General features: G+C 41.8%; 1 protein-coding gene across 1 annotated transcript in view; it reads left to right on the plus strand.

The window, feature by feature from the left end:
- FIGLA (folliculogenesis specific basic helix-loop-helix) overlaps positions 1–11956 on the plus strand; it is a 38179-nt gene extending 26223 nt beyond the window's left edge. The window contains 2 exon segments of the mRNA XM_006878331.1: positions 11569–11611; positions 11745–11956. Coding sequence (XP_006878393.1) covers positions 11569–11611; positions 11745–11956 — 255 coding nt within the window.
- Positions 11957–12360: the final 404 nt, after the last annotated feature.

Here is a 12360-nt window from a genome sequence, read left to right on the forward strand (position 1 = left end):
GAACTGCTGACTTTGAGGTTCACAACCTGATTCGTAACCACTACGCTACCAGAGCTCATGCATATACACAACTGAATTAAGAAAGAAATTATCATAGGGTACATAACACTGTATTTTCTGTTTTTTCTTATTCTATCATTGGCATTTTTGGGTTTACAATATAGTTTTTATAACTAGTTTGAATGGGTCCATCAAGTAAGACAATTTTCTCTTTGTTGAGAATATAAATTGTTCTCATAAGCATGACAAATAATCTGACGTGTTTAGCTATTTTCAATTTTTTTTTTTTTTTTTTCAGGCTACGTACTCAGAAATGGGACAGCTGAGTCACAGGTCGGTATGTACTATGACTTGACATATGGTGTCAACGTATCATATCAAAAGTTTTGTAATAGTATTGATTTCATAACATCCTTGCCACAATGGAATATTTTAAAACGATGGAAATTTCATGAGTTTAAAAAAAAAAAATGCTGTATGAAAATGGGCACATCTTTAATTAGTGGTGAGGTTAAATTTTGACATTTTTGTTTTAGTTGTATTTCCTTTGTGAAGTAGATGTTATTTTTTAGTCATTTATAATGGACTATCTTCTGTTTCAGCTTCCCCCAAATATGAAAAGTGAAAAGACACAGAGCTACCTACTAGAGACAAATAAATGCAGTGCTGAAAGTTTTAGTGTCATTTTATAATTTTTATGATATCTACACATTTAACAATCCTTTAAACAAATTTGCCTATCATAAATTTAATCAACTTCATTTTATCTTTAACTTCAAGATTTGAAGGAATAGGTTTCAGGGCCTTCAGGCCTCAGTCGCCTCCTACAACCCACCCCCAATTCTCCTTTCATTCTTTGGAGTTTCCACTTTTATCCTCTGTGGGACCTACAGGGCTACTATGAGTTGGAACTGACTCCACAGCACTTAACAACATAGCAACAACCCTTCCCAAGGATATAACCTTTAGTAAGAATCAAAACTTAAGCAGGTGGAGTTGTGAGATTTGGCCAATGGGAGTGAGAATTTTCAAGTTTTCCTGAATACCCAACTATAAAGGCATGTTGTATCTTTGTGCGAGTTAGATACCCAAGCACTTTGAGCACAATCTTAATCTTTCTAACAATAGCTCATGAAGACATAGCACTAAATACATGCTAGGTTCTGTTCTCCATGATTTATGTGTGTTAACTTGTCTCACAACTAGATAGATACCATTATCCTTGTTTAACAGATGAGGAAATCATGACACAGAGTGATGAAAAGACTTCTACAAGCTCACAAACTAGAGGGTGGTAGAATTGCTTTGAGAATGTCTGAGCCTAACTGGTTAAAATTCCAAATGCCTCATGACAATACTTAACAACCTTTCTTAAACATGTATGTGTAGAAGGGACACAGACACTAAAACACATACTAAAAGGTCTGGCTTTTTCCCTTCTGTGTCACCTATAAAGTAGTCTGGACTTTGGACCCTTTGCTGTCTTCATCAGGGGCAATGATTGCAATTGAAGAATGGAATGAGGATTAAGGAAGGGTCAACCTTCTTCATTAGAGAGGACATGGAGATGCCCATAGAAAAGAAACTCTGAAAAACAGGGAAAGCGTTAGAGGTTTCCTGGGTAACTTTCATTGGTATAAGACTAAGTTGAAAAAAGAGGTTGAGATATAATTCCCCCTGCTCCTTCCCCTTGTCATCTCTTCAAAAATTTGTCGAACTTTTCAAGTCATATATGTTTCTTTTGAATGTGGTACTCTGTGGAACTGGGTCTCAGGATGAGGACAAGAGACTCATAAAGTTGTGAGTTGTTTACAGCCCATGTGGAATCTGTTGGAATCAGAATGAGCCATCTGCTAGCCCTAAGCTTCCTGAGGAGCACTGAGAAGCTGAGTTAATCATGGCCCCAAGAACAAAATTCTGAGTCCATTTGAGACATCAGTCCTAAGTTTAAAGACAGGTTCTGAAATCTTTGACAGCCTCCAGGAATAGTTCCAGAATAGTAATCCTGCAAGGCAAGTGGTCATCGCTGAAAAGTAGTTTCCATTTTGGAAACTTCCTTTGGATTCCAAGGGACTAGGAGTCAGAATGGAATCCTGGTGTGGCACTGTAGGATAATCACTGGACTGTTAACCTCAAGGTGGGTGGTTTAAAGCCACCAGCTGCGCCTTGGAAGCCCCATATAGGGTAATTATGAGTCAGAACTGACTCGGCACTTAACAACAAGAGGATGAAGAGTACAAATGGTTAATGTACTCAGCTGCAAACTCAAAGATTGAAAGTTTGAATTCACCCAGAGCTTCTTTGGAAGAAAGGTGTGGCGATCTACTCCTGGTGTAGTGCTGTAGGATCAACACTGGATGGCTAACTAAAAGTTGGGGGGTCAAACCCACCAGCTGCTCTTTGGAAATCCTCTACAGGGTTGCTGTGGGTCAGAACTGGCTTGATGGCACTTTACAAAAATCCTGTAGAGTAGTTTTACTCAGACATGCATGGGATTGCCATTCGTTGAATTCAGTTGGGCATCTGGCTAGGAGGAGGAACAATATACTTAATTCTAGGCCCATGGGGGACTCTTGGAGAGTGACATGCATATCACCATGGCAACACAGTTCTAGGCCTAGCCTTTGATGGCTGGAGTTAATGTGAGGGGGTTGGGGACTCTCTGCCTGCTGTGCATGGTGCTCCACTCCTCCAGGAGTTTATTCTCTAGTGTGGCTAGGGTTATAGTTGCTGGTTGTCTCATTTTAGTATTAAGACCAGAGGTATACAGGATTTTCATGAGTTGGAAATGACTCAATGGTACTTAAGACTAAAAGTATTTTTAGTTGATGTCCCATTTTATCTGCACTAGAACCCTGCCTGGGTGGTAGAGATGCAAGTGCTGTTTATAGATAAGGAGTGAGACTGGGGGTGGGGGTAGGCGGAAAGGTCTTTCTGAAGCCAGGACTGAGATTGGAGCACCAGGTCCTGGATCATGGGTTCAGCTCAGTCCTGGGTTCAGTCCAGTTCCATAGCAGGCCTCAGCCACAGGGTTCTGACTGAACTTTCATACATTGGCACAGTACTATCTTCAGGAGATCTGGACTTAGAATTTACCATTTGCTTTGCTTTAAAAGTAGCATCTTCCTTTTTTTCTGTCATAAATTTGTTTCCTCCAAAGCAGACCCTTGTACCACTTGTATGTCAATTTGTCATACTGTGGTGGTTTGTGTTCGTTGATGTGATGCTGGAAGCTATGCCACTGACCGGTATTTTAAATACCAGTAGGGTCACCCACGGTGGCAGGTTTCAGTGGAGGTTCCAGACTAAGGCAAACTGGGAAGCAGGAGAGGTGGATCATTTTCAGCCTCTGGAAACCTAATGACTAGCAGAGGAATGTTGTCAGATACAGTGCTTAAAGATGAGCCCCTCAGATTGAAAGGCACTCAGAATATGACTAGGGAAAAGCTGCTTCCTCAAAGTAGAGCTGACCTTTATGATATGGATGGAGCTTAGCTTTCGAGACCTTCATTTGCTGAAAGGGCACAATTCACAATTAGAAGAAATAAATGCAAACATCTGTTAATAATCAGAACATGGAATGTATGAAGTATGTATCTAGGAAAGTTGGAAGTTGTCAAAACTGGAATGGGATGCATAAAGATTGATATCCTAGGCATTAGTGAGCTGAACTGTTGGTTCTGACCCATAGCAACCCTTACAGAGTTTCTGAGGAGCAGCTGGTGAGCTTGAACCACTGAACTTACAGTTCAGACAGCTTTGCTCTCTGGCACATTAACTCACAGTGCCACATCAGGACTCCAGAAGAGTAATGGCATTGCATAAATTGTCCCAAAAAAGCATTTCAATACTTCTCATGAAGTACAATGCTGTCTGTGATAGAATAATATTTATATGCTAAAAAGATCAGTTAATATCACTATTATTCAAATTTACCCATCAACCATTAGAGCCAGTGTTAACAAATTTGAAAAATTCTACCAACTTCTTCACAGTCTGAAACTGATCCAACATGCAGTCCAGATGCTTTGATAATTACTGGTGATTAGAAAAAGATGGGGAAAAAAGGATCCATAGTTGGAAAATATGAACTTGGTTATAGAAATGACCCTGGATATCCCATGATGGAATTTTGCAAGACCAAATATCCTTTTCTAACTACATAAAAGGAGTTTATACATGTGGACTTCACCAGATGGAATGCACAGGACTCAAATGGATATGTCTGTGGGAATAGATGATAAAGAAGCTCTATGTCATCAGCCAAAACAAGGATTAACTATGGAACAAATAGTTCATCAATTACTCACTCATATGCAAGTTCAGGCTGAAGCTGAAAAAAATTTAAACAAGTTCATGAGAGCCACCTGAATTTAGAGGCCATCTTAAGAGCAGATTTTATGCATTAGACACACTAATAACTGAAGACCCGAAGAGTTGTGGATGACATCAAGGAAGAAAGCAAAAGGTCATTAAGAAGTCCGTTAAGCAAGAAAAGACCAAAGTGAATGTCAGAAGAGCAGAAGAGTTTTTTTGAGTGTAGAGAAGGTAAGGCAACTAAAAGAAATAATGAAGTACAAGAACTGAACAGAAAATTTCAAAGGGTGGTTCAAGAAGACAAAGTCAAATATAATGAAATGTGCAAAGACCTGGAGTTAGAAAACCAAAAAATAATAACATGATTTACATTTCTCAAGCTGAAAGAAAAAATACAATTGAAGAATACTATAGGCAGAATGTTGAATGACGTTGGAAACAATAAAAAAGATGGAAGGAATACACAGAGTCACTGTACCAAAAAGAACTGGTTAATGTTTAATCATTTTATGAGGTATTAGGGCGCTGTAGGATAAGCACTGGACCACAAGGTCCATTTGAACCTCAAGGTTGGAGGTTCAAACTCATCAGCTATTCCTCTGAAACCCTATATAGTCAATTTCCTATAGTCGGAACCGACTCAATGACACTTAGCAACAACAACAATATGATCAAGAACCAATAGTATTGAAGGAAGAAGTCCAAGCAGCTATAGGCACTGGCAACAAATCATCAGCAATTGACTGAATACAAATGGAAATGTTTCAACAAACTGATGCTGCCCTGGAGACACTCATTTCTCTATGCCAAGAAAATTTGAAGACAGCTATCTGGCCAACTGAGTGGAAGAGATCCATATTGGTGTCCATTCCAAAGGAAAGTGACCCAACTGAATGTGGAAATCATTGAACAGTGTCATGAATACCACATTCAGTAAAATTTTGCTGAAAATAAGCAATGGTTGTAGCAGTACACTGGACAGGGAGCTACCAGAAATTCAAACCCGATTCAGAAGAGGACATGGGACGAGGGATATCATTGCTGACATCAGATGAATCTTGGCTGAAAGCAGAGAATGCCAGCAAGATATTTACTTCTGTTTTATTGACTATGCAAAGATATTTGTGTGGATTATAACAAACTATGGATAGCATTGAAAATAATGGATATTCCAGAACACTAAATTGTGCTCATGAGGAACCTATACATAGACTTAGAGTCAGTCATTAGAACAGAACAAGGGAATACTGAAATGTTTAAAATCAGCAAAGGTGTACATCAGGATCATATCTTTCCACCATACTTATTCAATCTGTATGCTGAGTAAATAATCTGAGAAGCTGGATTATATGAAGAAGAACATGGCATCAAGATTGAAGGGAGAGTCACTAATAACATGTGATATGCAAATGATACCACTTTGCTTGCAAAAAGTAAAGAGGACTTGAAATATTTACGAATGAAGATAAAGACTACAGTTTTCAGTATGGATTGCACCTCAATGTAAAGAAAAGAAAAATCCTCACAACTGGACCAATAAATAACATCATAATAAATTGAGAAAAGATCAAGGTTGTTGAAGACTTCTATTTCCTTGGATCCCCAGTCAATGCTCATGGAAGCAACAGTCAAGAAATCAAATGATGTATTGCATTAGGCAAATCTGCCTAATAAGACTTCCTTAAAGTGTTCAATAGCAAAGATGTCAGCTTAAGGACTCAGATATCCCTGACTCAAAGCTTGCTATTTTCAATTGCCTCATTGCTTGTGTCTATTGGACAATGAATAATGAAGACCATGAAAGAATTGATGCATTTGAATGATGGTGTTGGTGAAGAATATTCAAAGTACCATGAACTGCCAAAAGAAAAAACAAATCTGTCTTGGAAGTCCCGTCAGAATGTTCCATAAAAATGAGGATGGCAAGACTTTGTCTCTTGTTCTCAGGAAGGACCATTCCCTGGAGAAGGACATCATGCTTGGGAAAGTGGAGGGTCAGAGAAAAAGAAGAAGACCCCAATGAGATGGACTGACATTGAGTCAGTAACAGTGGGCTCAAATGTAAGAGTTGTGAGGCTGGTTCAGGACTGGGCAGTGTATTGTTCTGATGGGCATGGGGTTGCAGTAAGTCGGAAATGACTTGACAGCACCTAACAACAGCAAAGCAGACCCTTAGACAAAGTTTGAACTCTTAAGTATTTATTTGGGAGGCAAGGCCAGGTGGCACCATTAGGGAAGTGAGAAAGTGATATAAGGCATAAAAGCAATTTCACTAAAGATATATAATTGAACAAGCAAGTTATTGCTGTGGGCAACTGGAGCTCAATCCTACTGAGGCATTCTGGGGTGTAATGTAGGCCATATCTCAGCATTGTTTTCCCAACACTCAGGGATGAAGGAGCTAGGGTGTTTACCACCAACACTGAATGGTTGAAGGCTAACCACCAGGGATGTCAATTCTTCCAGCACTTCCAGCTTGTCCTGGGAGAAGCCCATTGATAAGTATGCCTGGGACTGGAAAGTGCTAAGGCAGTATAGTATTAGTTATCTGTTGGTGTGAATAACATCACGATAAATGAAGAAAAGATTAAAGTTGTCAAAGACTTAATTTTTTTTAGAGTTACAATCAACACTCATGGAAGCAGCAGTGAGAAATTGAATGATTTACATTGGACAAATCTGAACAAGACCTTTATCAAGTGTTTAAGAGCAAATATATCAGGATGGCAAGACTTAGTCTTTCATACTTCAGACATATTACCAGGAGGAACCAATCTCTGTAGAAGGACATCATGTTAGGTAAAGTAAAGCATTAGTGAAAAAGAGGAAGCCCCCCAGTGAGCTGGATTGGCACAGTGGCAGCTGAAATGGGCTCAAGTGTAGTGATTGTGAGGATGGCACACGACTGGGCCGAGTTTCATTCTGTTGTGTTAGGATCGATCTGAGTTGGAGCCAACTTGATGGCACTAACAACAACAACTGGTGTGTAACAAATGCCACAATCATAGCAACTTAAAAAAAAATGCATTTATTATCTCACAGTTACTGTGGGTTATAAGTTGAATCTAGGCATGCCTTAATCGAGCCCTCTGCTTCAAGGTCTCTTACAAGGTGGGGATTGAGGTCTCATTGAGACTTGATGGGAAAGATGCTGCTTCCAAGATTATGAGGTTGTTGACAGAATTAATTTCCTCTAGGACTTTTGGGCTGAGGACTTCTGTCCATTTCTAGCTGGCAGTTGACTTCAGGGCATCTTCTGTTTCTTGCCACATAGGCCTTACCAACATGACCACTTAGTCAAAGTGTGCAAGGCAAGAAGGTAATAGAGTAAGTTTTCTGGACAGATAAAGACATTTATGTAATCTTAATTTCTAAGAAGCAAGTCACAGGTCCTTTAGCACCTAAGGGGAGGGGATTGCACAAGGGCATGAATATGAGGCGATGGGGACCTGCCCATGTCTGCTAACTGCTCACTGCGCTTTTTGCAAGTCATTGCTGGCTAAAAATATTTCTGTCAGAAGACTTGAATATTAGAAATAATTTTATTGAAAATCAGTTAGAAAATCTGATTTTAAGCTTTCTGTTTGTAAGAAATAAAGGTTAAACAAGACTAAAAATAAAATGTGATACTGTTTCAAATGATTTTTCTATAGTATAAAGAATAGATATCATTGTACTATGTACTCTTTTTAAAGAGCATTGCATTTCCAACATAGTTTAGTCTGAATGCCTCTTCTTTTAAGTCATGGTTTTGCTGTATCGGACTCCTGGTATGGTGCTGTAGGATCAGCACTGGACTTTGAATCACAAGGTCAGCAGTTCAAACCCACCAGCTGCTCCTCAGAAACCCTATACAGGGTTGCTATGAGTCGGACTTCACGCTATGACACTTAAAAACAAACAAGTTTGGCTATCAGTGGCTAGCCAAATGTGATTTTCCAGAGTCTCCTGTGCTTTTCTGTTCCTATTTTAGGGCCAAGCATCTGGGGTTTTCTGCAGCGGGAACTCTGAATTCTTGTGGTTTTGAGTGATTACCTGTGAAACCAATGACAGTTCTGGCTCCTTTTGTTGAATTTCAAAGTAAATTGGAATTAAGAAAGAGAACCTCAGGAATATCAACTAAATTTTGATATCTGTGGATGTGGAAGTTCATATAAAGAAATCTTGTTTTTTAAATGATGTTGGAACAATTCCAAAAGTGACAGGATGGTACTTTTCTTATCAGCACTTATATCTGGCTAGAGAATCAGAGTCACTTTTTGGGGTGGGGGCAGAAGACTATATAATGAAACCAAATGAGTGTCTTGCAGCTCTGTTTTTAAAGTTGATTTTCTCTCCCTTGAAAGGCTATGAAGTGCAATAGTTAGGGCCCATGAGTCCTGAAACCAAACTCTGTCAATTTGAATTCTGGTTGTGACACCCATTAATTGTGTGACTTTGGGCAAGTTACTGAACCTCCCTGTCTCAATTTCTTCATCTCTAAAATGGGGATCTGGAAGCTCTGGTAGCATAGGGGTTATGAATCGGGCTGTGAACCACAAGGTCAGCATTTCAAAACTACCAGCTGTTCCATGGGAGTAAGATGAGGCTTTCTGCTCTCGTAAAGATTTACAGCCTCAGAAACCCTGTACAGGGTCGCTATGAGTCGGAACCGACTCCATGGCACACAGCCACCACCAACAAAATGGGGATAATAATGGTATCAGCTTCACAGAATTCTTGTAAGGATCAAGTGAGTGAAAATACACATCTAGTCCTCAGAACAGTCCTAGGAGACAACAAGAGCTTGCTATTATTAATTTGGGAAAAATAACCAGGAAGAGAAAATTTTGAGTCATTGGAAATGACCAAGGGGATACATGAAACCTGGTATTTCTGAACTAGCAAAACTTCTCTATTTTGTTTTTTGGTTTCACTTTTGGAGGAGGGTCCACCTGACCTGTGATTTCGGCATTCTAGAAAAAAATTTTTCTCAACTTCCCAGATAGCATTGCTCCCTGGCACCTATAGTGGCACAAATATCTGAAGTGTCTCAATAAAGCTATCATATCGTGGCTTAGCCAGACAGATGGCAGGGCCTGGGGACTGGGAGGAGGAATGGATGTCCCCTTGTGTGACTGTTTGACAGCAGAATGGGGAGAGGTCTTGTAAACTCAGTTATTCTGAAAAAAAGGAATGGGAATGAGTAAGAATGCTGAGTGGGATAGGAGGGTGCAAGGGGGGTGGGAGGATCTAGAGCAGAAAGAAACTTTACCCTGGAATTTGAGATGAAGTGCCTGATTCTAAGATTGTTGTGGTGGGCTTTCTGGCTTTTTCTAAACCAGTAGTAACTAGCATAGTGTGTGGCCTTTTTAAAAGGATTCACTTGTCAAAAACATTGATTCCTGGGCCTGCCTCCAGAGATTCTAATTTCTCCAGCAGCACGGTGATGGGGCCCAGTGATTTTTATGGGAAAGGTCTGAGGGCTGTGGTGATTCAGAACCTAGAAGGAACAGAGGGATTATGATCTGGTTTAAAAAGCATTTAGACTGAACGTTGATTTTGGGGGATTTGGGGAGCTGGTGAAGATTAGCTAGCTGCAATGCAATGAATTCTGACTCATGACGCTTGCTCCCACGTGGGTCAGAGTTGAACTGTGCTCTACAGCGTTTTCAATGGCTGATTTTGGAGGGAAGTAGGTTACCAGGCGTTTCTTCTGACTTGAATGGCCTATCTTTTAGTTAATAACTGAGACTTTAACTATTTGTATTACACATGCAGCTATGGTAGAGATTTTCCATCTAAAATCTCAAGCTAACCTTTCACATCCGTATTCTCTGGGGGCCCTGTGTTCTGATGCCCTCAGAAAGTATCAGAAATGGAAAATGTTTTAAGTATACTGTCATTTTACAGATGAAGTTGGTGAGGACAGAGAGGTCATGCAGCTGTATCAAGGTCACACAGCTGTTGTTGTTGTTAAGTGCCGTTGAGTCGGTCCCGACCCATAGCGACCCTGTACAGGGTTTCCGATACAGGAGTAGAAAGCCTGATCTGTATCCCGCGGAGCAGCTGGTAGTTTCGAACCGTTGACCTTAAGGTTCGCAGCCCGATTCGTAACCACTACGCTACCAGAGCTACTTAATGGCATATCTGGAATTGCAACCAAGTGTCCCGGTTTCCTGTCTAGTTCCCCACTGAATACACAGTTGTTCCTTTTGGAGTGGTAAATTGGGGATGAGGAAGGGAGAAGTGGTGGGGGGAAGAAGTGAGAACTGAAGGCGGCAGCATGTTAACATGTATAGTTTGTTCTAGTTGAAAACTGAGTCAGATTTAGGATAGAAATTTTAAACAAACAATTGCTATTAAAATCACTAACAGAGCTATCTTCTAATGTCAAGATGTACTTTCTAGACCAAAGAGATTCCAACTGTAAGGCTTTTTTTTTTTCATTCTTCTTCTTTAATCCCTGGGAAGGTAAATCCCCGAAGGGAGCTCATATTTCAGATTTTCTTCCTAGTAACAAAATAATCAGATTAGCTCTCGGCTGTTATGGACAGTTTGCTGTGCCCGAGTAGGGTGAACGCGGGCAGAAAGCCTGGGCGTGACGGCAAGGGACACGCCCGAGCTCAGCCCACCAGGGCAGGGACTGCGGCAGCACGGGGTGGCAGGCACTGCGGGCGGCAGACACTGCAGCACCTCATTCCTCCGGGCGTCCCACTAGAGGGGGCTCTGTGGGCACAGAGAAGCGTCCTTTTGTCAGTGCACGCGGCGAAGAGAGCGCTCATTTCCTTCCAGCCTTGTGCGGGAAATGGATTTAATTCGGGTGGCAGGGCTGTAAGGGCGGAGCTGGAGCGGAAACCTTTGTCAAGGAACGGCAATCTCTGTTGTCTGTAATTACCACTAACGCGAAGAGACTGCATTGCCGGTGGAATTTCAGGCAGACGTAGTAGAACAATGCTTTCTGCCGCTGTGACAAGTGCGGGATTGCAGGATGGATAGAAAACATTTCTCTGCAGATTAGCTGGGTGGATTTATTAAACGGATAAAAAAAACAAACAAGCAAACAAAACCCCAAACCCCCAGTGGAAGACTAGAGATGGACAAACTGTCTAACAGGAGGTAAGACTGTCTTGGGAACGGACACCGTGGGCTTACCTTGGTTTTGTTTATTTTAATTGCATTTCAGAATCGTACCACCTCCTGCTTGAGCAGGGAGGAGGCAGGCTCATGCAGATAGGTGAGCATCTGTTTTTATGTGAGTCTGCGTTGCAGCGCTTCCCGGCGGTGATTTATGCTAAGCCTGAAGGTGGTTTCTGTGAGTGATGTAACATTGAAGGGTCTTTGGAAATAGGGGTTGCCAAGCGCTGGCCTCTGCGTGGGCCAGTAGACCGGTTCGCCTTGAGAATGGTGTCTGGAAGGTGGGGCTTTCATCTCGGTTCTTCTTTGAGGGATTGAAAGCTTCGCTTTTGGGGGCCGTTTCCTCCGTTTGAATCCGGCCGCCGCCCTCTGGAGGTGGAGTGGGAAAGGGGCCTTTCCAGACGGCCAGGTCCGGCAGGGCGTGTCCCCTCCAGGTCTGGCGGTCGCCCACAGCGCGTTGTCCATCTCCATCACTGCTGCAGCCGAGCAGGTGCGGGAACCGCGGGCAGCCTGCGGCTCTTGATAAGGGGACCTGGCACGTGACTGGAGCCAGGTGGGTTTGGATTTTTTTTTGCGACTCAACCATTTTGGAGGGAAAAAAAGGCCACTGTCCCCGAGGAGGTCTTGACAGTCTGTTATCTCAGCTTCCATCTTCCCTCTCCTTTTTCTCCCAGTCTGCAATCCTAGTGGGTAGCTCTCAGTGAGAGAGGCGAGGGGCCAGCCTCGGCTTGTTTTGAATCCGGACCACTATCTATCTGGTGTTGGGGCAAGGGGTGGCAGGGGGAAACTGTTTTTGGATGTGAATCTGGCTCTCAGTGGGGCCTATTGTCTTGCCTTTTCTCCACCCCCTGCCCCCCCCCAAAAAAACCCCAGCCCACACCCTATCAAATTCTTTAAAAATTGTCATTTATCTCTGACACATGATTA

The sequence above is a fragment of the Chrysochloris asiatica genome, unplaced genomic scaffold (genome assembly GCF_000296735.1).
Source record: "Chrysochloris asiatica unplaced genomic scaffold, ChrAsi1.0 scaffold00052, whole genome shotgun sequence".
Classification (NCBI taxonomy): Eukaryota; Metazoa; Chordata; class Mammalia; order Afrosoricida; family Chrysochloridae; genus Chrysochloris; species Chrysochloris asiatica.